The sequence below is a fragment of the Motacilla alba genome, chromosome 2 (genome assembly GCF_015832195.1).
Source record: "Motacilla alba alba isolate MOTALB_02 chromosome 2, Motacilla_alba_V1.0_pri, whole genome shotgun sequence".
NCBI classification, from domain to species: domain Eukaryota; kingdom Metazoa; phylum Chordata; class Aves; order Passeriformes; family Motacillidae; genus Motacilla; species Motacilla alba.
The window spans coordinates 144,012,483-144,033,045 of record NC_052017.1 but is presented as its reverse complement, the minus strand read 5'-3'; the positions used below and the strand labels follow the sequence as shown (position 1 = coordinate 144,033,045).

Sequence of the window (20,563 nt, the reverse complement as noted above, 5' to 3'; positions counted from 1 at the left end):
CCATAGGTATTCATCTCAGAGGGAACTCGCAGTCAAAAACCTTATGTGGAAATAAACATAAAATCTATTTTCGACCTTGTCTCTCTTGGCTTTTTCTCTTGGCTAGCTTTAATATTTACCAGTCGTCATGCTGGCTTCTCATAAACCCAGTTCTTAGGCACTTATTTGTCCATGTCATGGGACCAAAAGCCTGAGTGGGGAACGCAGGGCTGCGTCACTCAGCAGCCGAGTCGCTCACATATTCCACACCAGCCAACAGAACTTCCTACAGAAATGCTCCCCTTGGTAAAACACTCCAGCAAAACCTCCTGAAGGCACAAACCTGTTCAAAGCTAAACAGATCAAGCCCCCCCCCCAGCCCCTCCATTCATTACAGATAAACGCAACCTTCTGAAATATATTTTAAAAAATCCACTTCCTTTGCAAATGGCAGGAAGTTCCCAATGCAAGACCAAATAAATGACTCACCCCCCATCTATGCTTTTGCTGAAGCAGCTAAATCTGCTAAAAGTAGTTTCCAAACTGGAAATAAGTACTTAAGTGGGGATATGAATAATACCAGGCAACTCTCTGACAAAGGCATGTGAATCTTCAGTCTCTGGTGTTATTTATTTATATTTTTAATTGAGGTCAATGCCCTTGGTTCAAAGCTGCATTGAATAATTTTTGGAAGGACAACTTATCTGAATGGCTACATGTCAGCATCATCCAGGGATCCAAAGACAACAACAAAAGACTATAGTAGAATAAAATTCCCAGTGGACAGGGTGTGGTATTTGATGGGTCACACAGGGAATGCTTTTAACATGAACCAGCAAACATCAAGTATATTTTTCATAAAACATGTAGCTTAATCCAAAATTATCCCTCCTGTATTGTTAGCGAGAACAAGGGAACACCCAGTTTCTTTTGCAATGACTAATAATATTACCACTGCTTAAATGTAAACAGTGTGCAGAGATCTTTCTAAACAAATGCATAATATCTTTTGCAAAATATAACGCTGCACTCCAACTTTATTTAACTCCTTTTTGCTGCTGCAGCACAACCACTGAAATTTCCTGGATTAATGCTCAAATGGCAAGAAATATAATGCCAAGGGAAAGAGGAATAGTCTCAGAACTAACATCTGTTTCCATAGCATCGAAATTGATGGAATTGACACCCTTTGGTGGACTTTGGATCAGGTCTCTACTCCAGTGGTTCTTCATTTGCACCATACTCTTTTCCCTGGAGCCTTGTTAGCATTGATTAGTTAATGGCTTTAAAGTGCTATTTAAATGCTGAAATATTGTAACTGCCAGGTACTGGAACACATAGGCAGGTTTCTGCTCAGCCCTTGGGATTAGTCTTTCACTAGCATGGAATTATGGCCTTTCGTTCTTTGGTTGTGTGGATACCTACAGCAATCCATTTTAGTAAAATAAAACAAAACAGTAAACCAAGGACTTGTTTATTTTACTCTTAAATAACTTGAAGACCTATGCTGTGATCTCAAGTGAAAGCACCAGCAGCACAGGAGAGGTTTCAGGTTCATTCGCACAGCCTGTTTGCTGGCATGGGAATGGAGATCTGTGTCAGGGCAGCCACCCCTCCAGAGATGCTCTTCTCAAAAGGACAAGTGCATGCCAGCTGCACAGAGCTGGTTTATTAAGTGAAATAATATTTACAGTAGAAGAACCCATTAGGATTTCAGAGGGCCCACATGGGTGGCAGCTTGTATTGTCTCCCCAGCACAGTGGTTCCTAAAGTACACACGTCTGTACACGTACAGCTGCTGCTACAGGAGCCATTCAGCTGCTGTGGGAATGCAGGGAGAGCAGTCCTGCAGCCCAGCACGGCCTGAAAACTCACTGAGGCTGTGTTGTGCCACTGTCAGAAGTGACACTGGCAAATTGAGCCTGGAAATTCCTATTTTTCCAACCTGTCTTCTGCGCAGACTTTTTCAAGCCGAGAGGAGTGACGTTCCCCAAGCTTTCAGCTGTGCTCCTTTCTGGCACAGGTCAGAATTTGGATCTCTGAGTACAAGCTTTATCAATTACATCTTTACACAGTAAGATACTTCCTAACTGGGATTTTTAGAATTACTTCATTTTCTTTCGCAACCCACCAATCTCTCCAAAGTGCCTGTAAATCACCACGTTATCCTCAGCCACAACTAGCAAAATAGCTGGGAGGAGTGCATGAACTACTGAAGGCTCTCTTTGGATGCACAGATTACCAGGCTTTCCAAGCAACTACGCCTTGGGACTTCTACCTGCCTGTCTTCAGCATTTTTGAAGGTCCAGCACTGCATGTGATCTAAATAACAAACTGCAAGGCCAAAGCAAAAGAAAACATTTCATTTCAGTTTTCCAATCCATTCCAGACTCACTACTTGTTTTTTAACTGCAAAAGTCTGCATCTAGTGAACAGAAAATACTTCATTTAATCTAAACCTCTGAAGCTGTCAGCCCCTTCCCCAAAAAGCAGCCAAGCACAGCACACTCTAAAACTGCTTAAGGATGGGCCAAATCATACAATTCAGACACTGCCCCAGATCTGTTTCCTGAAGGATTGAATGTTCTTGAGTGAGGATATTGTTTCAGGATCAGATGAAGGAAGGAATAAACTGTTGGAAAATTAGTCAAGCCCATGTTCTTGTTCTAGCATTTGCAGTTGTTCCATAACTTGGGTACACTGAGCTAGACAGATCTTCCATAACACAGAATGTCAGTGACCTGGTGACATAATTTTGAACATATGACTTCAAAACAGGCTCAGTTGCAAATAAAATTATTTGTGATGGTTTCATTGGTTTCCTGGCATCACAGTTTAAAGCAATTATGAAAAAGATTAGGCTTTTATCATTCAAAAAACCAAAGAAAGCACATAGAAAACAGTGCTGTCTTAGGATGACAAATGCTCTCTTGCATTGTTCAGAAATATTTTTTCATCCTTGCAGACATTAATTAATCAGAGGGAAGAAAACAAAACATTTCCTTTATTCTGCACTTGGTAATACTTCAGTTATAGCTGCACAACATGATCTCCCATAATTTTGTGGTGAAAAAGGAACCGGACTTCCAGGGTTCTACTTCCAAAGGCAGCAGTTTCTGACTCAGGTGTAGAAGCTGACTTAGGAGAAGAGAAGCTAATATTCATTTAAACAGAAGCAAGCTTTTGTAGATTCGAGTTAATAACCTTATTATATAGCTGAGAAAACAGAGGCTGAGAGTTTAACAGAGTTTCAGAGTTTGAGGAATTTCTGATTTCCTCTTCAGGCCACTTCACAAGGGGCAATGCCAACATGCTGTGGATTTCATGTGTTTAGGTAACAGTAATGTGCTATAAAAGTGAAGTTTGTTAAAGTGAAATCACACACTTGGGGGAAGAGTGTGTTACAGTAAAGTCAGAACAAGCAGCTCAGGCCGTGACAGTTTAACCCGCCTCTTGGCGGATGGCTACACACAGAACTGTGTATACAGAGATACTCTTTGCTCAGCAGGCGAGGGCCTCATTTTTGGAATAAACGATTAGCTGCACTTCTTGCCAAAGGGCTGCTCACTGGGAAACTCACCCAGCACTTGCAGCACCGGCTGCACCCTCTGAACTTCACCAGCAATGTGCAAAGGCATTATTTCCCTCCTGCAATTACAGTTCCTTCCTTGGGGTCATTTTAATGTGTGAGCATAAGATTTTGCAACTCTGGTAAACAGACTTTATATCACACAGGAGTATGTCCGCAGGACTTTGCCAAGACCACCTGCGCCAGGATCCCGCTATCACCATCCTCGGCTCAGCCTTTTCCAAGGCGGCTGCTGGGTCCTTGGGCAAGCTCTCGCACACATTCCCTTCTCCTCGCCAAACTGCTGGAAGCCGCGGCTAACGCGGGGAGCGGGACGCGGGTCTCCGCCGCTGGCTGCTCTCCATCCTGCCTGGGAGCGCGGTGTCAGCTCTCAGCCTCCTCCGCCTGGGCTGCGCGGCCAGGGAGGAGGCGGCCCGGGCTTGGGGTGGGTGTCGGTGTTCCCTGCTGATACCGGGGCTCCCTGCTGATACTGGGGCTCCCTGTAGGGCCGGGCACGGGGGCGCAGCCGCCGCAAACGCCCGCGGCCGGCGGGGCGAGCGCAGCGGCGGGCGGGCGGGCGGAGCCGGCGGCGGGCGGCGGCAGCACCGCCCGGCGGGCGGGGCAGGGGCTATAAATGCACCCCGCGGCCGCGGGCGGCGACCGGAGCGCGGGGCGGCAGCGCAGGGACGGCGGGAGTGCGGCAGGTACGGGAGCTCCATCCGTCTTTCCATCCGTCTTTCCATCCGTCTTTCCATCCGTCTTTCCATCCCGCCCACCCCCGCGGACCTCGCAATCCCCTCGAGCGCGCATCCTTGCATCACCCTCCTCCTTTTCCTCAGGACCGAGTCCCTCTCCCCGTGGCTCCGAGCGGGGCTGTGCCGGGAGCCGGGGGAGCGGGTGGCTCTCAGCAGCTTGGAGGGGGCAGCGCACGGCGCGCCCCGAGCCGGACCCCGGCCCTTCCCGGGAGCGGGGGCGGCTGCGGGATGCTGCTGCCAAGGTCCGCGCTCCCGGGTAGCAGCGGGAAGGGATGGGATGGGCTGCCTTGGGAAACAGCTGTGCAGCCAAGGCACATACTTTCTCTAAGGAAGTTGACCACTGGTGTTTGTTGTGTTTCTCCGCTCTCGCGGCTCTGTGCTGAGTTTGGAGCGCCGGGCAGCGCGGCCCCGTGTCCGCTCTGTGTCTCACGGGGGCTGTTGTCACGGTGTGTGGCGACAGGCGCTGCTCGGCTCAGAGCCCTGGAGGGGAGTTAGGGGTGTGTGTGCGGTGGAGGCGCAGCCACGCACTGGGCTTGGCGAAGTAAGGGATTTCACTTCTGCTAAGGAGCAGGTTTTGGTTAATGCTTTTCATCGTGGCTCAGTTTTCCTATGAAACACTTGCAAGTTGGCATTGCTCACAGCATAACCCCCTATTTCACAAAGATCACAGTGCCCTGCTTAGCACCCCATCCCCAAACAGGATTTCAGATAGAATTATTTCTTGTCTATGGTATTTTGATGATTTTCTTTCTCTGGTTTAAATAAGAACTGTATTTTGAACCTAGAAAATGCACTTGTAATGACTTAGAAGAGCTCAAAGACAACCTGAAGCTTTCTGTCCAGGTTCTCTACATGGTGTTTTGATTGTTTTGCTTTCTTCTGGCTTTTCATCAACTTTTTTTCTGTGTATCCAAGTGTGTCAAAGATACACAACTGCTGCAAAATTCACTGTTGAGGGCAAGCAATGGAAATAACCTGTAAAGAGGAGCTATCAAGTGCTTCATGCAAACATCTGAGAAACCTGCTTTGCTGTTCTTAGCTTTGGCTGTTACAGGTATAATTTACATCAAAATTTAGCCAGGAGCATTAAGCAGTGTAGTTTGAACTTGGCTCTGGGAACATATTTGGTGGTTGGTTTTTGTGTTTTGGTTTTTTATTTGGTTTTGGTTTGGTTTTTTGTTGGTTTTTTTTGTTGGTTTTTTTTTTTTTTTTTTTTTTTTTTTATGGGGGAGTCTCTTTTGGTTTGTTTTTGATATTTTTGTTAGGGTTTTTTTTTTGTGTGGATTTTTCTTTCCTGTTGTTTATTTTAATTCTGTGGTCTTTTAACCAGAGTCTAATGTAGTTTGGCATAGAATGACTGTGTTTTTATCACAGGTACTTGAGTAAACAGCAGGCAGCTAATTCTGTATGATGTTCTGTGCACAGCAAGAATTTAATGACTTTGGATGAAATGGTAAAGCTCAGAGTAGATGCAGCACAAATAGTGATTCTTAAAGGCCTGTACAGTTCCCAGAGTACTAATGAGTCCCAGGCCCTCAAAGAAGAGTAGCTCATGAATGTGTTCAGGAGGAACTGGTGTGTGTTTTGATATGGAAAACACAGATGTAGTGAAAGCAGGTTTTAATGTAGTAATGATGGACTCCTTAGGGTTTGGCTTTTACACCTAATATTTTTCAGTAAAAACTGAACAGATGCTACAGCATAATGGTTTGGGGACCTGGAGGCCTCAGCTTCTGAATCTGAGCTCCTTGAGCAGCAGAAAACTGAATGGGTTTGATTTCAACTTTAAAAACTTTGAACAGGAAACTTTGAACAAGTACTGAACTGTGAGATCACAGAATGGTTTTTGTTGAAAGAATCTCTATTTCAACTCCCCTGCCATGGACAGGAACACCTTCAACTACACCAGGTTGCTCAAAACCCCATCCAGCCTGGCCTTGAACACTTTCACAAGATGAAGCATCCACAGCTTCTCTGGGCAGCCTGTAGCAGTGCCTCAGCATCCTCACAGTGAAGAATTTCTTCCCAATATCTGGCTAAAATGGACCTTCTTTCAGTTTAAAGCCATTCCCCCTTGTCCTGTCATTGCACACTCTTGTAAAAAGATGAGCTCTTCCCCTGAGAATGGGCACTGCAGTGACTGACCTTGAACCAGACTGGGGAAGAAGGGTCTAGACAAACTAGGGTTTGCATTTGTTTCCCTTAGAAAGAAGGGTTTGTGTACTTATTTCCTGCATTCATTGGCCTCTTTACCAGGATGACAGCAAGATAGAGATGTCAAAGTGTCAGGTGTCCACAGAATTAGGCAACAGCCAAAGAAGTGTCACCCTCTGCTGAGGGAGGGCTGCCACATGCACTGCCTGTGTTTGGGAGCCAGCACCTGGGCTACCAGCAAACAAGCTCTCAAGGTTTTCAGTTTGTGCCTTCCACAATGGCTTTTTTATTCTTGCCAAAATAAAAGGAACACTAAAACTGTGGCAGACCATCTGGGTAGATTGTATGAATGCTCAGTAAAACCAGCAGGATTCCCCTATTGTCTTTCCTCCAGTGGGAGGTACTCTGCTCTTTGGATATTCCTTTTTGGACTAGGACAATTATGTGGGGAGATTACAGGGCACCTTTTGGAATGCTTTGGCATGGGAACCTGATTCTTAGAGGTAGTTATAAGGCAATTAAGTCATTTGCTCTTCTAGTTCAGGTGAGATTAGCAGTGATGTGTTGGGAGAAAAATTCTTTGATTCAGATTTTTAAGCCTAACTGATTAATTTATTTGACTGAAGTGCAACATAAATCTTCTCATGACCAGCTTAAGAGATTTTGACAAACTTCTAGCTTCCCACAGAAAATACTGTTTTTTCACTTACCTCATTAGAGCACAAAACATAGAGCTTATATGTAATGAGACATTTCCTGCTTTATTGGCTCAAAATAGACAAAGAGTAAAAGAAAAGATACAGAAGGGGTGAAGCTGGCTTGAAGCTCTTCAGAATGAACATGGGCAGAATCTGCGAAATTCTCAAAAATAACACAAATTCTAATTGTGGTGGATCAGCAATGTTTACATCATGTGCACAGCTGGAAGCTTAAGGCAGCAAAAGCCTGTTTGCTGTCAGGGAGAGCAGAGCCTGGGGGAGCAGTGGCCTAGATCAGCTCATCACAGCAATGCCCAACACGAGTGACTTTCTCTAACTGCCATGGTTTGATCTCTTGGAAGGAAAACCTTCCAATATACAGGAAATGCAACTGCTTAGCATTAACAAGGATTAAATACTGGTTCTGGAGATGAAGTAAGGCCTCCAGATGACTCTTTAGATCTAACTTTCAAGTTCAGTCACAGCGCCTAGAAATACAGAAGTACAGAAGATCCCAATTTTTCCTGTCACTGTGTTGCTAAAAAGATGGCACTGCACTTATAGACTGCCCTTGGCTTCAGCTGTAGGTGGGAATTTGAATGTTTGCCTAAAGCAGGATGGTGCTGTCCCTGAAGCTGCCTCTGTGGAGAATTTCCCTGGACAGTTAGGTGGAGGCTGATCTCCAGTTTTAGTAGCTCATCAAAATTATAAAGGGCTTGGGTTGGAAGGGACCTTAAAAACCCTCTAGTTCCAACCTATCTGCCATGGGCCGGAATGCCACCCACTAGATCAGGTTGCTCGGGTCCAGGAGCAGCAATTATCCCTCTGCCTTCTGTCAAAAGCTTTGTCCCAAAAGTTCCAAGTAAATTACTTGCTACTACTGAAAAGTTAGGGGAATTATTCTGCAACTGTTTCAAAGACTAAGAGTAAGGCAAACTCATTTTCAGGTTCAGTGGTGTGTGTTCCTGTGGATGACTAAAATCTGGGTTAGACATCTTGGAAATCAATGGCTGTGAATATAATGGCTATTGAACTTGGTGTTTCTATCAAATGGTGGCAGCTTTTTTCCCCATCTGTGTCACTTCCAGAGCCCTGGGTGACTTCAGTGAGGGACAACTAGTGGGAGGTAATCCCTACTGCTAATTTCCTTTGGCTGTGGTTTTTAAGCAGCAATAAGGAGCCATTTAGAGCTTTTCCTGGATATGTGTTCACGTATCATTGAAGTGTTATTATGACATAATTAATCCCAGTACTGAGAGTCCATGTTTTCTATACTCTGACAGCAAGTGTGGAGTACAGAAAAAAGTAAAGCCTGAAATTGTCCAAGTGTCAGACTTGAACGTGCAAGCTCCTATGTTGGATGAGGAAGGTGATGAGTTTAGTTTTACTTTTGCAGGTTCAGGCCTATTTTGTTTCCCAGTTGGCAAGAGGAGAGTGTTGCCTTTGGATAATGCCCAGAAGTTTGTCGTCAGAGGGGGTGTTCTCCATGCAGAGGTGCTCTGTGGTGTGCTTGCTGATGCACTGCTGGACTGCCTGTGCTGAGGAAATTTTCCACAGCTGTATCTCTTTGTACTAAGCAGGATGTGTGTCAGTTTTGCTGCTCTTATTTTGTGTGGCTGATCACGTTTCCTATGTTTCTTTTGGGTTTGGGGCTACTTCCTTTCAGTTAGTTGTCAAAATTTTAATATATCTTTTTCATCTGTCAAGGTTTTTCTCTTGGTAGCTGGAAGTTAGTCAATATGGATCTTCCTTTTCAAGACCTGTTTTTAGAACTGGGTATTCACTGCTTTTCAAAGCCATCAACTGGCTGCTTCCTGCCTGACCTAAGTATAGCTTTGAAAGTATAGCTTTTTCAGCTTATTTTCTGCCATGGGCGCATAGGGTCAGTCTGCTAGACCTGTACAGATGATGCAGAAATTAGTGGAAACACCAAACATTAGGACTTAGTGCAGCATGAAAACCCAACTCACTGCAAAACAAATCTTTCCATTTGCTTTCAACCATTCCATGGGTGTTTTGTGTGTGTGGTTTTTCTGTCCTTACCATTTCACCACTCTTGCAACCTGACGACTTTTCTTGCAACCTGACTTTAAGAAATTCTGAATTTTAGGAAGTACAAACTAAGTAATAAGGATCTTAAACTCTGATGCCGTCATGAAGATTCTATAGGTGAAGAAGATGTGACATAAAAGGGGTAACATCTGGTAGTGTGTTTACTGGTAGGCATAATCTATAATGGAAGAGTAATCAGCAAAGGAGGATGCAACTTTCAAAGGAACTTTTATTTGTTAACACAGTAAACAGACATCCAGATGGGAAATGCACTGCTCAAGGAAGGAAGGATTGCTCTTGCTGTGGGCTTTTGGGTTGCTTCCTTCAGGAAGCTCGTGTGCACCTTGTCAGACTCATGATGTCACTTTCCTGCTGCCATAGTTCTGGAGTGCTCTAAACATGCTTTGCATGTACTGTAATATATCTCTGCTAAATTTTAAGATGTATTTTTATCCTTTGACCAAGTTGTGGCGTTCTGGGCTATGGGACTAATTATGCTGTAGAAGCACTGCAGAATTTTGTGATGACCTTTTATATTTTCTTTCCTGGATGATTCAGTTTAAGAGATCGCATTTTTTCCCATGTGAAGCACTATGAATTTTATGAAGTTTTACATAAAATCCCAATGCTATATAAAAGCTTGGACATGTGTAACTCCAACCCTTCTTGTAAACATAGCCTGGAAAATGAGAAGAAAGTTCTCTGCCTGTGATAGGCACTAACCTGGAGTGTAGATGGGCAAGGCTTTGAAATAAGTCAGCTGAGGATAGTGAATTGCCTTTTTCCCACTTTGAAGTATTTTGAAAGGGCTTGTTTTGAGAAGCAAGGAGTATTCTGGTGCTAGATGGTGCTGATTTAGACACTTCGTCACCAGTGCCACCTGTTGTGGCTGTGTGCCCAGCCCTTGGGAAGATCATATTGTATATTTGGGTGCTGATGCTTGCAGGCAGTGAAAGACTTTTGCCCAGATGTAGTCCCACGTAATTCAGCATGTGAAAATGCTTACATTTGGGTAATTTTATAAAGGGACTTGCTTGGGAAGAACGAAAGATATGTCTTAACACAATGGCCATTTGTGCAAAGTTTGAGTTCAGATTAAGCTCTGGAAGGCTAAAGTTCATCCTAGAAAAGGAAACTGGCCATGCATGGGAACAGAATAATATCCATAAATTATACTTTTCTTCTCAATAAACAATCAAAAATCCTCATGCACTCATCATGGAAAACTTCAGCCCAGACATTTTGGCAGGGGTTAGAAAGAGAACTTGTAATAGCAATGACCAAGCAATTTTAATAGGTGGTAGAACAAGTCATCTATGTACTCGGAAGCTGCAACCTGTTTAGTACAGTCTCATGAATACATGTAAATTAAGAAATGTCATCAACCTTAGCTGTGGTGCTTTGTAACTTAAGTCCTCATCATTGCAACATCAATGTGAAAATGCAAAACATATAAAAAGAATCCACTATAATCTTGTGAGGGTGCAACCTAGAGAGCCAGACAGCATTCCTCATCTCTGAGTATACTGTGAGCCTCTCCCTTCTGGAATAATCTCAGTATGTTTTTGCCTCTAACTTTGACAGAACCACCCACTTGTTGAAGCGGCTGCAGCTGGGCAGCAGCTCTGAGCTGGTAAAGCATGGCAGATTGAGAATAGGAGGGGGCAGGGAGCATGTCCTGCCACTGGTGAGCTGCAGGAACAATGGCTTTTTTCTTGTCTGTTTAGACTGTAATCTTTGTGGTAGAAGCTGTGTCTTCCATGTTATGAAATACCTAATCCATCTCTGCCCCCTCATAACATCTCTGTTATTTCCTCTGCCCCCAGAGCTGAGCCCAACACCCCAGGGCAGAGCAGGTGTCAGGTCCTGTATCAGTGCATCACCTTTAATCTTTGTTTCAGGGAGCAGTGCATGAGCAGTGGAATGGATGCAGAGGAGGATGCAGGGGCAGTGGAAGGGGACAGGATGGCTGGCAGGGTGGGTGTAAGGAAACAAAGCCTGGGAAAGCAGCTGATTGCTGTTCATCCTTTCCACCCTCCAGTGCTGCCACCCATGGCCTGGAGCCCTTTAAAGCTAAAGCACAACCCTGGCACCAGTGTGAATGGGCAGATCTGTCTTTTTTAAAGATCTAGTTCCAACCCTTCTTTCCACTAGGCCATGTTGCTCAAAGCCTCATCCAGCCTGGCCTTGAACTTACTCTGCATTATCAGACAGAACCACTTGTCACAGAGATGTGACCCGAGGCAGTTTCAGGTAAACATGAATTTCTGAGAACTGCACTAGAGTTTGTAATCTGTCCCTCATGGAGCTGTGATGTTATAGTGTAGGTAGCATAGATTGCTACAACAGGAAAAAGCCCTAAGGCATTGAAATCTTTCCATTTCCCTGCCATCTAGGAAGAGAGAGCTGCTCATTGTATTGGGAGGGGCTACACAGCAGGGGTGTCCAGCAAAGCAGTGATGGGGACAGCAGGGGTGTCCTCACCAGCCCTTCCCACAGCCATGTTCCACTCCTGTGGAACCTGGGAGGACCTCAAGCTTTCTAAGGAACATTCTTCATCACATCCCACAGAGAGAGGGTTGTGCAAGCTGTATTGCAACAGTTTCTTGCTCAACATCTGTGGGGTAGGCAGAAGGGCTGCTTCCAGCTCCCTGTGTTTTGGTGCTGCTTTCCATGCACAGCTGCCAACGTGGTTCATGGATGGTGACCAGCCCCTGGTGTGAGGAGCTGGCAGTTTCAGGGCTGTGTCTGATCCCAGAGTGACCACAGCTGAGCTCTGTGCCTCAGACACTGGGGACGGTGGCACGAGTGGACGAGCCAGGGGAGGTGTGCTGGAGATGTCCTCCCTCACTGCAGGAGAGTGTCCCAGCTGCTGGCAAGTGGGGCTGGGGAGATGCTGTGGCCCCCCGGCTGTGCCTTTGTGCTGGGTCAGCTGCTGGCTCTGTCCCTGCAGCTGTCTCCCTGTGGCCTCCCCCAGCTGTTCTTGGCACAGGGCTTGAGTTCTTAGCTGTAAGGTTTAGGTTTCCTAATCAGATTGATTAGCACATAGCATAAGTGTAAACTTAAAAATGGTTAAAACTTAAGGCTCTTCTTGGTTTCTTTTGGCTTGAAAAAAATGACTGTTATGCTACATTATCCTCCTAACAACCCACATTTGGGGTTTTTCTCCCTTGGATGCCAGCTCTCATTTTTGACTATAGCCTTCATGAAAACATGCTGGTGGAGTAAGTCACAAACAGGGTTGAAAGAAAATAAAAGTGAAATGGTTAGAAAAAAGTAATGAAATTGGGTATCAGCAGTGTACTGTGCTTGAAGAGGGCTAGGTGATAGAGCTCCCAGGATGCCTATGAACTGGAGACCATCAGGCAGCATAAACTGTTTCAGTTCCCTGATAATATTTGGTTTAATGCTTTGATTTCTGACCTTTTCTCATTTGAAACTTCAGGTTATTTAAGCGTTCTGCTTTCAAACTTCCTTTGTCTCAGGTTATTAACTTTTAGTTACAAATTGAGATAATATGTAACCAGAGGCCTGGAGAGTCCCAGGTAGCTGAGTCTTCAACTTTTGACACTTCCTGCTCAAAATGTTTGTTCAGATCCTACTTAAATGTCAAAAGTAATTTGCCTTTTTTTAAAGGGGAGGAACTGCTGTAAAACCTCTTTCATAATTTATTGTGTGGAACGATGACAGAGAAAAGCAGTAACTGAACACAAAGGACCTCGTGATACCAACGCCTGTAACAAAGAGTAGTTCAAACAGGGCAGAGTGGGGGCAGATGCTTATGCATGAACTGTTTGGGTGCTTGCAAATGAATCATTTGGTTCACAAACAGGAAGATTAAATTTGTCAACTTTAATATAAAATACCTGAGATGTAAGCTGCACTTAGAGATGCATTATGGCTCAAAACCACTCATGGGTGCTATGAACTGTCTTGCTGTCCACCTATCTCTGTTTAGTATCTGCTTAGTGGAGAAAAGTTTTTTTTTCAAGATTGCCTCCAGTTTGCAGTAACCATGTTTATGTTAGGCCAGTCAGACAAGTTTACAGCATTTACTGTTAATGACTGGAAGAGGTCTAATTGACCATGGAAGGCTCAAAGGCTCTTAGAGCATCGCAGTAACTTTCCCTCATTGTCAGATGCCTGAGATTGGTGGTTTTGGTTTTTTTTTTTTGGTTTTGTTTTTTTGGGGTTTTTTTTTTTTTGTGTGTGGTTTTTTTGGGGTTTTTTTTGTTTGTTTTTTTTTTTTTTTTTGATGTGGATATTTGCCGATCAACTTTTTCACAGCTTTGGAGACATTTTAGCTCTCTCCATTCTTGTCTCATTCTTGCATAATTGTTCTGGGAGCTGCTGCAGGTGCACAAAACCTCCCCCACCTCTGTCCTTCCTACCTTCTTTGGTGACAGTGCAGAAGACACCAGTAGCTTTCAAGGGATAAAGTGCAGAGTGATGTGACTGCCTTGGAAACACCTTTCACCTGTGATCCTGGAGCAGAGGTTTCACATGGTCCCTCTCTCTCCAAAGAGAACAGCACCATTTCTTGGGAGCTGGGACCCTCAGTGCCCACAACTGTTTCCCTCTTGGCCATTAGATGCTCATGAGTATTTAATCCCACATGCAAAGTGATTGCTGTCCCTCCTGCTTGCTCAGCCTGCAGAGACGAAAATGCCATCAAGATATTCTGGTCACCCTTCTACACACCAGTACTCAAAAGGAGAATGATCTCTGCTGCCAGTGTTTAAACGAGCAAATTTGAGGAAATGGCCTTCTTTATGAAACTCGGGCAGGAGCCTTTTGTTGTTCTTTGTTATGATAGCACATAAATAAAAAATGGCTGGGTTTGAGGGCAGAGGAATGCTGAAGAGCTGGCAGCAGTGCCCCCAAGCCCTTCATGGATGTGAGGCCATTGTGTTTGATTGTGCACCCCATGGCACAAAGCTTGGACAACCCTCCAAGTTTGAAAGTTTGAGATGGGAGATCTTGGAACTTGTTTTGCTTCTGTGCTTGAAAGGAATTCAGTCACACATATGCATATTAGCTGATGTTTGGTATTTATGACTGCAGCATTGCTGGGGTCTGAGGATGGCCTGATGGGTGCCTTCTTAGCCTCTTTGCTAGGATCTCTGTTATGCAAAGCCAGGCTGCACATTTATCCTGTACCTTCTCCTACCAAAACAAGGCTGCAGCAATGATTGTCCCTTCAGCAATGATGCAGAGGGAGAGGGGATGTATTGTGAACTTTTAATATCAGAATAATCAGGCTCCTGATAGAAATTCCTGAGCTACTGGCCAGTTGCTGCAGTGGTTTTAGAGCAGTGGGATTGGGCTGGAACGGGTATAGAAAAGCCTCAGAATGAAATTAGCCAACACAGTATTGCACAGATGACTTCACCCTACCCCACACCTTCCTTGCTTCCTAGAGTCTGATGCCTTTCCTACTACTTGGGAAAGATAGGTATGCCGTCACTTTTAAAGCATTTTGCCACCTCAGAAGTGTTTTAAATATTTAGTTTCCTCTTAGAAGTATAATTATTTTAAGACAGGTACCTGGGTACAGGGTGGTGGGTGGCCACTTGGTGGAAATGGCTTGTCCTGGAGAGGAGAACTTGGGACTTCTCAGCAGGCTGAATTGGCCAAGCAGAGTGAAAAAAAGTTGTTTTTCTCCAAGTTGGCAACTTTACACTATTGCTTCCAGATATAAATGAACTTTGTCTTTGGAAGGCATCTGTGAGGGAAGTGCTTTGAAATGTGTATAAAGGGATGCTTGTATGGTTATCTATTTAGGAGAGTTATGCAGATACATTAGCTTTGAGCTGCCCTGTCACATAACAGAGGGCAGCACAAAGCACCTATTTAGAAAGTATAAAATTTGTGCTGAACAAGGGTGGTACAAAGCCACTTCCCCATCTTTCTCCTTAGAAAAGAAGATGTTTTTTACAGTGCTGTCAGATAGCAGGGCTTTGTTTGCCAGCTCTGGTGAACAAACAGCGTGTTGTTATCCCTCCTTGACGCAAGGTTGCCATGCTGTAGGAATGCTTCAGGTATTCCCGATGCACAGAAGGAAAACCCAGAGCTTGGAAATGCCTGATCTGAAAACACTGTGGCTCCAAGATATGGTGTCTTTCCAAAAGTGAGAACTTGGTGAAGGTAGGGCTTTTGTTCAGCAAACTTGGTGGCAGTCATGCAATCTGCTGGTCAGCACTTCCTAATGCCGGCTCTTTCGGAAACACAGAGCAACAACTTTGAACTATTGTGAAAACAGGATTGTTTTTAAGGCTATAAAAAGCATCCATCTTGGTTTTTTTGGCACTGTTTTTTTTTTCTCATTTGTAGTCAATGCTCCAAGTCCCTGCAAATCCGAAACTACCCCACGGAAACATCTCTATTCCACAAACAGTGGCTGCAGCTTTGTTCCCTGAGCCACTTCTTACTGGAGAACTGCGGGGACCTGCCTTCTTAGTCTCCTCACCTTTGGGCAAACCACAGAAACATCTCTTGCACTTTTAATCCCTATTGCAGAATTAGGGGCAATATTAAGGTAATTGTCTTAAGAGAACTTGCTGAATTTAAAAAAAAATAAAAGCTCTTAGGTGCAATTGCATATGAATATTTCAACCTCCAAATATTGCAACAACATTTATTTTTCCTCTCTGCTCGGTCCAATGACCTACTATGTAGAATGGCAGACTACACAGAAGGCTGTAATCACAAAAATCTGTAATGTTTGCTAAAATGTCACTTGCATTTTTTCAAAATTTTGCAATTTTTTTTCCTCTTTAGTCTTTATGATTAAAATTTGTAATGGACAAAATGCAAAAAGCTGGAGAAAAGGGTGAATCAGAGTCACTTGATTCTTCTGACTATTAAAGTACTTCTGATGTCATCTTGTAAATTCCAATACAAAGCACTGGCCGTGGGGTTAGTTCTGGTTCTGTCTTCATGCCTCAACTGCTGGTGTAAAATATTAATGAAAAATTTCTCTAAACTTAAAATCAACAATCTAATGTTTACCAAAAATCTCCCCAATTGCATAGATAGCAGGAAGAGTTCCCAAAGTTCAAAGCTATTTGAATGTGAATGGACATTCATGGTTTTCCAGCATTAACCCTCTTAGTCTGAGTGTGTCCCTTTGTAGTTTCCTGCAGCATCCAGCTGTCCTGCAAACTGTCACCAGAGCATCTTTGCCCAGGGACAAGTGCATCGAGTTAATCTATGGGGCAGAGTGAAAAATAATGCTACTGCCGCTGCCTGGGTGCTCCTGCAGGCTTCACAGCCCTTCCTGAGTCATCAGGTCCTTTATGTAGACAGCATGATAGGCTTAAATCAGATTTCAGTCAGGAGATGGAGAATCATGCTTTAAAGAATCGATGTAAATTGTGTTCTGTACTTTTATGCTTATTTTCAGAAAATAATTAAAATGTGTTCAGTTACACTTAATCAGTAATTCCTAAATATGTTTCAGGCTTTTGGCTTGCTTTGAGTATACTTACTCAGATGCTTTACTTGAGACCATTCTAAAATTTTCTTAAAAAATAAATATTTAATTTGTTTTACAATTGTGTAGATGGACAAAATTAGAAACTTATTAAAAATGCCCAAACCCCATATGATATGCATTTCTCCAGCAGACTAAAGGATATGTAATAAAAAGACTTTGACTTCTGTATTTGCTGCTGCAGCAGTTCCAGGATCTCTTTTGAGAACTATTTCTAGTCATTCATTAGAGCTTCACAGGGAACAGCCCTCTGACTCTGGTACCTTATCTTTGTCAAAGGAATGAGAAGATGACTCCCAGTCTGGACAAATGCAGAAGGTGCTCTGCACCTGAGCCATGCCCTATGACTCTGTTTGCCTTGGCAATCACCTCTGCTGGGGTTTGCTGTGTCTGTGTTCCCAGTTAAGCTTCCTGCAGCTGAGGGCTGCACATCACAATTCCAGTTCTGTCCAAGAGCAGGATACAGCAGTCTTGTCCCTTCCTTTGACAGTTTTGAAAAAAGCGTTATTGCATGAACCTTGTTGGTGTCCACTTAAAGGAGTATCTGATTTTGATCTGTCCTGAAGAATGGAGCACATCAATCTGACAATAAAATGATGCTAATGTGTGTCCAGTTTGATTTTCTCATGTAAAAATCTGGGGAATAGTGAGGGAGCCTTGCATACACTGAAAAAAAAGTTTTTCAGAAACAACTGTTCAGGCACTTTTCAGTAGGTAGTCATGCAGATTTGGCTATGTCTTCTTTCACCCTTGCAATGACAGTTTCCATGGTTCTCTCTGCTGTCCCTACCCTGTTTTTTTCAGCATTCCCTGCTTTGAAGCTGCCAAACTTCTGTTTGATCTTGCAGCCTTAGTATTTCTTTAATCTCACATTGTGCAGGAGTGTGTGTATAAATAAACCAGGGAGGCATTTTACAAGAGATTTATAATCTTCTAGCAGAGGTCTTTTAAACTATAACCTGAAAGAGTGGGTCATTGTGGGGGCTGGGTGGAGCAGGATCTTTACTTGTTCCTGTATTTAATCTTTGATGCAAGCTGAGAACAAATCTTTTCCTCTTTGCAGATACCAGCTACTGACCATGTCAACAGAGTTCCAGGATGCTCACCTTGCAGAGGTGAAACCTCTGGTGGAGAAGGAGGAGGTAATTAATCTAAAGATTTTGTAGAGCTTTTGTGTTTTCTGTCAGGACTGCTTTTGGAACTGCACATGTTCCAAAAGTGTTCTTAGATTGTTTTGAAAATATTGTATGGAAGAAGAAAAAAACTGGAGATGGAATAAGAATAATTCATTGGGTTGGTTTTTTAAATAATGCAAAACTAACCTTAATTATTTGTTCTTGTTTGGTTTTGTTTTTTTAATATGATGGTGACATTTTTTTCTTCTCTGAGTAATGGCAGCTCTGTGTGTCTTTAGCTGTATCAAATGATGCAGTTGGGCAGTCTCATGTATGTGCCTCTACAGCTACACTCTCTACAGTGTATAGACAGACTTTGCTCTGTCAGCTGCCTCCCACAGAGAGAGCCTTTACCTTTCCTTTGGGCACAGCTGAGTGCAGAGGCAGGGCTGAGCCCCTTCTTGTCCTTAGTGCACTGAGCCATGAGTTACAGCCAGCTAGGTGTGTACAACCCACAGCCTGTTGCAGCCACTGGAGTTGCAGCACAGAAACATCCTAACCTTTTTTTTTTTTTCTTTAACCTTTTTATACTACTTTTCACTCTTTATTGGACTTTAAAAAAAAAAAAAGAAACCTATCAGCAACATCTGGATTCAGTGTCTTTCTGACACTTCAGTGGTAGCCATACTCTGTGCTTTGGTACGTTCATGGCAAAAGAAATCACTGTAATATGTGAAGAAACATCTCAATGTTTTCTTGAAACAAAACTAAGATTTTCTCTTGTTCTCAATGACATTTTTTCTTGACAATCACATATATAAATGTGCTGGGTTTTTTATGGTCTTATACACTAGAATTGCTCTATCTGCTGCTTTCTTTTTTATTCCCTCCTTCTTTTATGTAAACACTTCAGAAAATAATTTCCACTTGTGACTGCAGTGAAATGGCTAGAGAAACTTTAAACACAGCTCCTTTGCCAAGGACATTGCATGAAAGCAGAGCTTGTTTGGATACCACTGAATGCAGTGCTCAAACTTTTCAGAAACTAAGACCCCTTTTTAATGCCCATATTGTTCAGAACTACCGAAGCAAAGGAGATTCTAAGCAGAAGTCCTGTTGGTACTTAAATATCTTTGCTTCAAAGTTCAGAAATATCTTAAAATACTGATTAACTTCTTGAGTTTTGGTACATCATGGGCCAAAAGTTGGAATCTTAACAAGGAGCCCTATATGCTTTTGTTCATGATGTTACCTTAAATTTTGTCTATGTGGGGGAAACTAGGACAGAGTTTGATTTCCTCTATGGCCATTTTAACATAGATGAAGGATGTTAAAGTGTTTTGAGAAAGTGGAAAAAGTTGCCCTGAAGGATGCTCAGCACATATTGAGATGAACAAGCGGAGCTGGTTTTGAGTGGGTTATTGGGTGAGGCTCTCTGGAGTTGTGTCCTGGCTTGTTGTGCTTGGGTTTCTGCTGCAGCCAAGTCTTTGTTCCTGAGCAATGATCACCCTTATTTCATGTGCTGTTGGTACAGGTGCCAAATATACTCATTCCTTTCAGCCCTGGGTCCCACGGGAGCAACAGTGGCTGAAATGTTTTGTTTAAAAGATCATGAGACCAACAATACAGTAAGAGTGAAACACAGCATATTGTCTAAAGCTAAGGCTGTGCAAAATTATTTCTGCTCAGCCAGATCTTAGGTAGTTGTTTATGTGTCCAAGACTGTGCCTAATTGCCTGAAAGTCACAACTGTGAGAATTACAGGTTGTACTGCAGTGCTTTGAGGGTCCCTAAGAAAGCAGCTATGGTGCTTCTGACATCTGTCCTTAATTTACCTGGGCTTCTGAGGCTGAGTGACCTCCTTGCCAGGATTCTAAGCTTTCCTTTTTATCTCAATATTATTTTTCAAGCTTTGGCCTTTTTCACTTTGCAGCATAAAGTGTTTGCTTGGCTGCTCTTCCCTCTGTTTTCTTTCCCTCTAGTGGAAATAAGAGTTTGACTTCTTTCTTCTCCCTTAAAAAAGGGAGGTAACTATAAGACATTTCCTTCTTTGAAGCTATAAGCCTTGTAGGCTATTGGAACAGGGAGGTTGTCACCTAATTCTTTTCCTGGTGGAGACCCTTGACAGGCGCAGGAGATTGTCAGTAGCAGCTATGGCAGGTGACAGGGTGGAATGGACCTCTCTGTCCAGCCAGCTTCCCAAACACTGCAAAGATTAATTTTGGCTGGAAAAAGACCCTTCCCACCTTTCACATCATGTAACCAAGTCCCAGTAATGACTGCTTAACTGAGTTGCAAGTGTTCAGTGCATTCTTGAAGTGAGACTTCCCACCCTGAGCAGGATAGAGGCTGTTTGCTGTCCCAAGGCTACAATGAGTGATGCAGAAAAGTTCCGTTTTACTGCTCCTTGTGAGTGTATTGCTCAGAGATTTAACAATAACTGAGGATGCACCAGCTTTTTGGCCTTCATTTTGCTGGTCTGTAATCTAGTATTTTACTGCTTTCATTTCTTCATGAAGATTAGTGGGTTTAAAAGCTCTTGGGTGAATTTTGATGCTCATCAGAAGAGCTTTCATTGAATGGACAGAGAGCTTTCAGCTGCGGAACTGGGGGGCTTGAACACATATCCAAGCATAGATTTCCATAGCTGCAACTTACTTCCATTAATGCTTTCAAATCTCTTCACAGGCTATCACTCGCCTCCTTCCAGACTTCGATGTTCAGGCAAGTAAAACCATTATTACTTT

At 43.5% G+C, this 20,563-nt stretch overlaps 1 protein-coding gene across 2 annotated transcripts in view; it reads left to right on the top strand.

The window, feature by feature from the left end:
• Window positions 1-4,175: 4,175 nt before the first annotated feature.
• Window positions 4,176-20,563, top strand: part of NDRG1 (N-myc downstream regulated 1) — a 39,742-nt gene continuing 23,354 nt past the window's right edge. Inside the window, exons 1-4 of one of the 2 annotated variants that reach the window (XM_038127129.1) lie at window positions 4,217-4,251; window positions 15,540-15,744; window positions 17,765-17,843; window positions 20,505-20,540. In XM_038127129.1, the coding sequence (XP_037983057.1) occupies window positions 17,781-17,843; window positions 20,505-20,540 (99 nt within the window). In that variant the 5' untranslated portion in view covers window positions 4,217-4,251; window positions 15,540-15,744; window positions 17,765-17,780. Of the gene's footprint in view, window positions 4,252-15,539; window positions 15,745-17,764; window positions 17,844-20,504; window positions 20,541-20,563 lie in introns of both variants that reach the window. The other variant, XM_038127128.1, reaches the window with a different exon arrangement.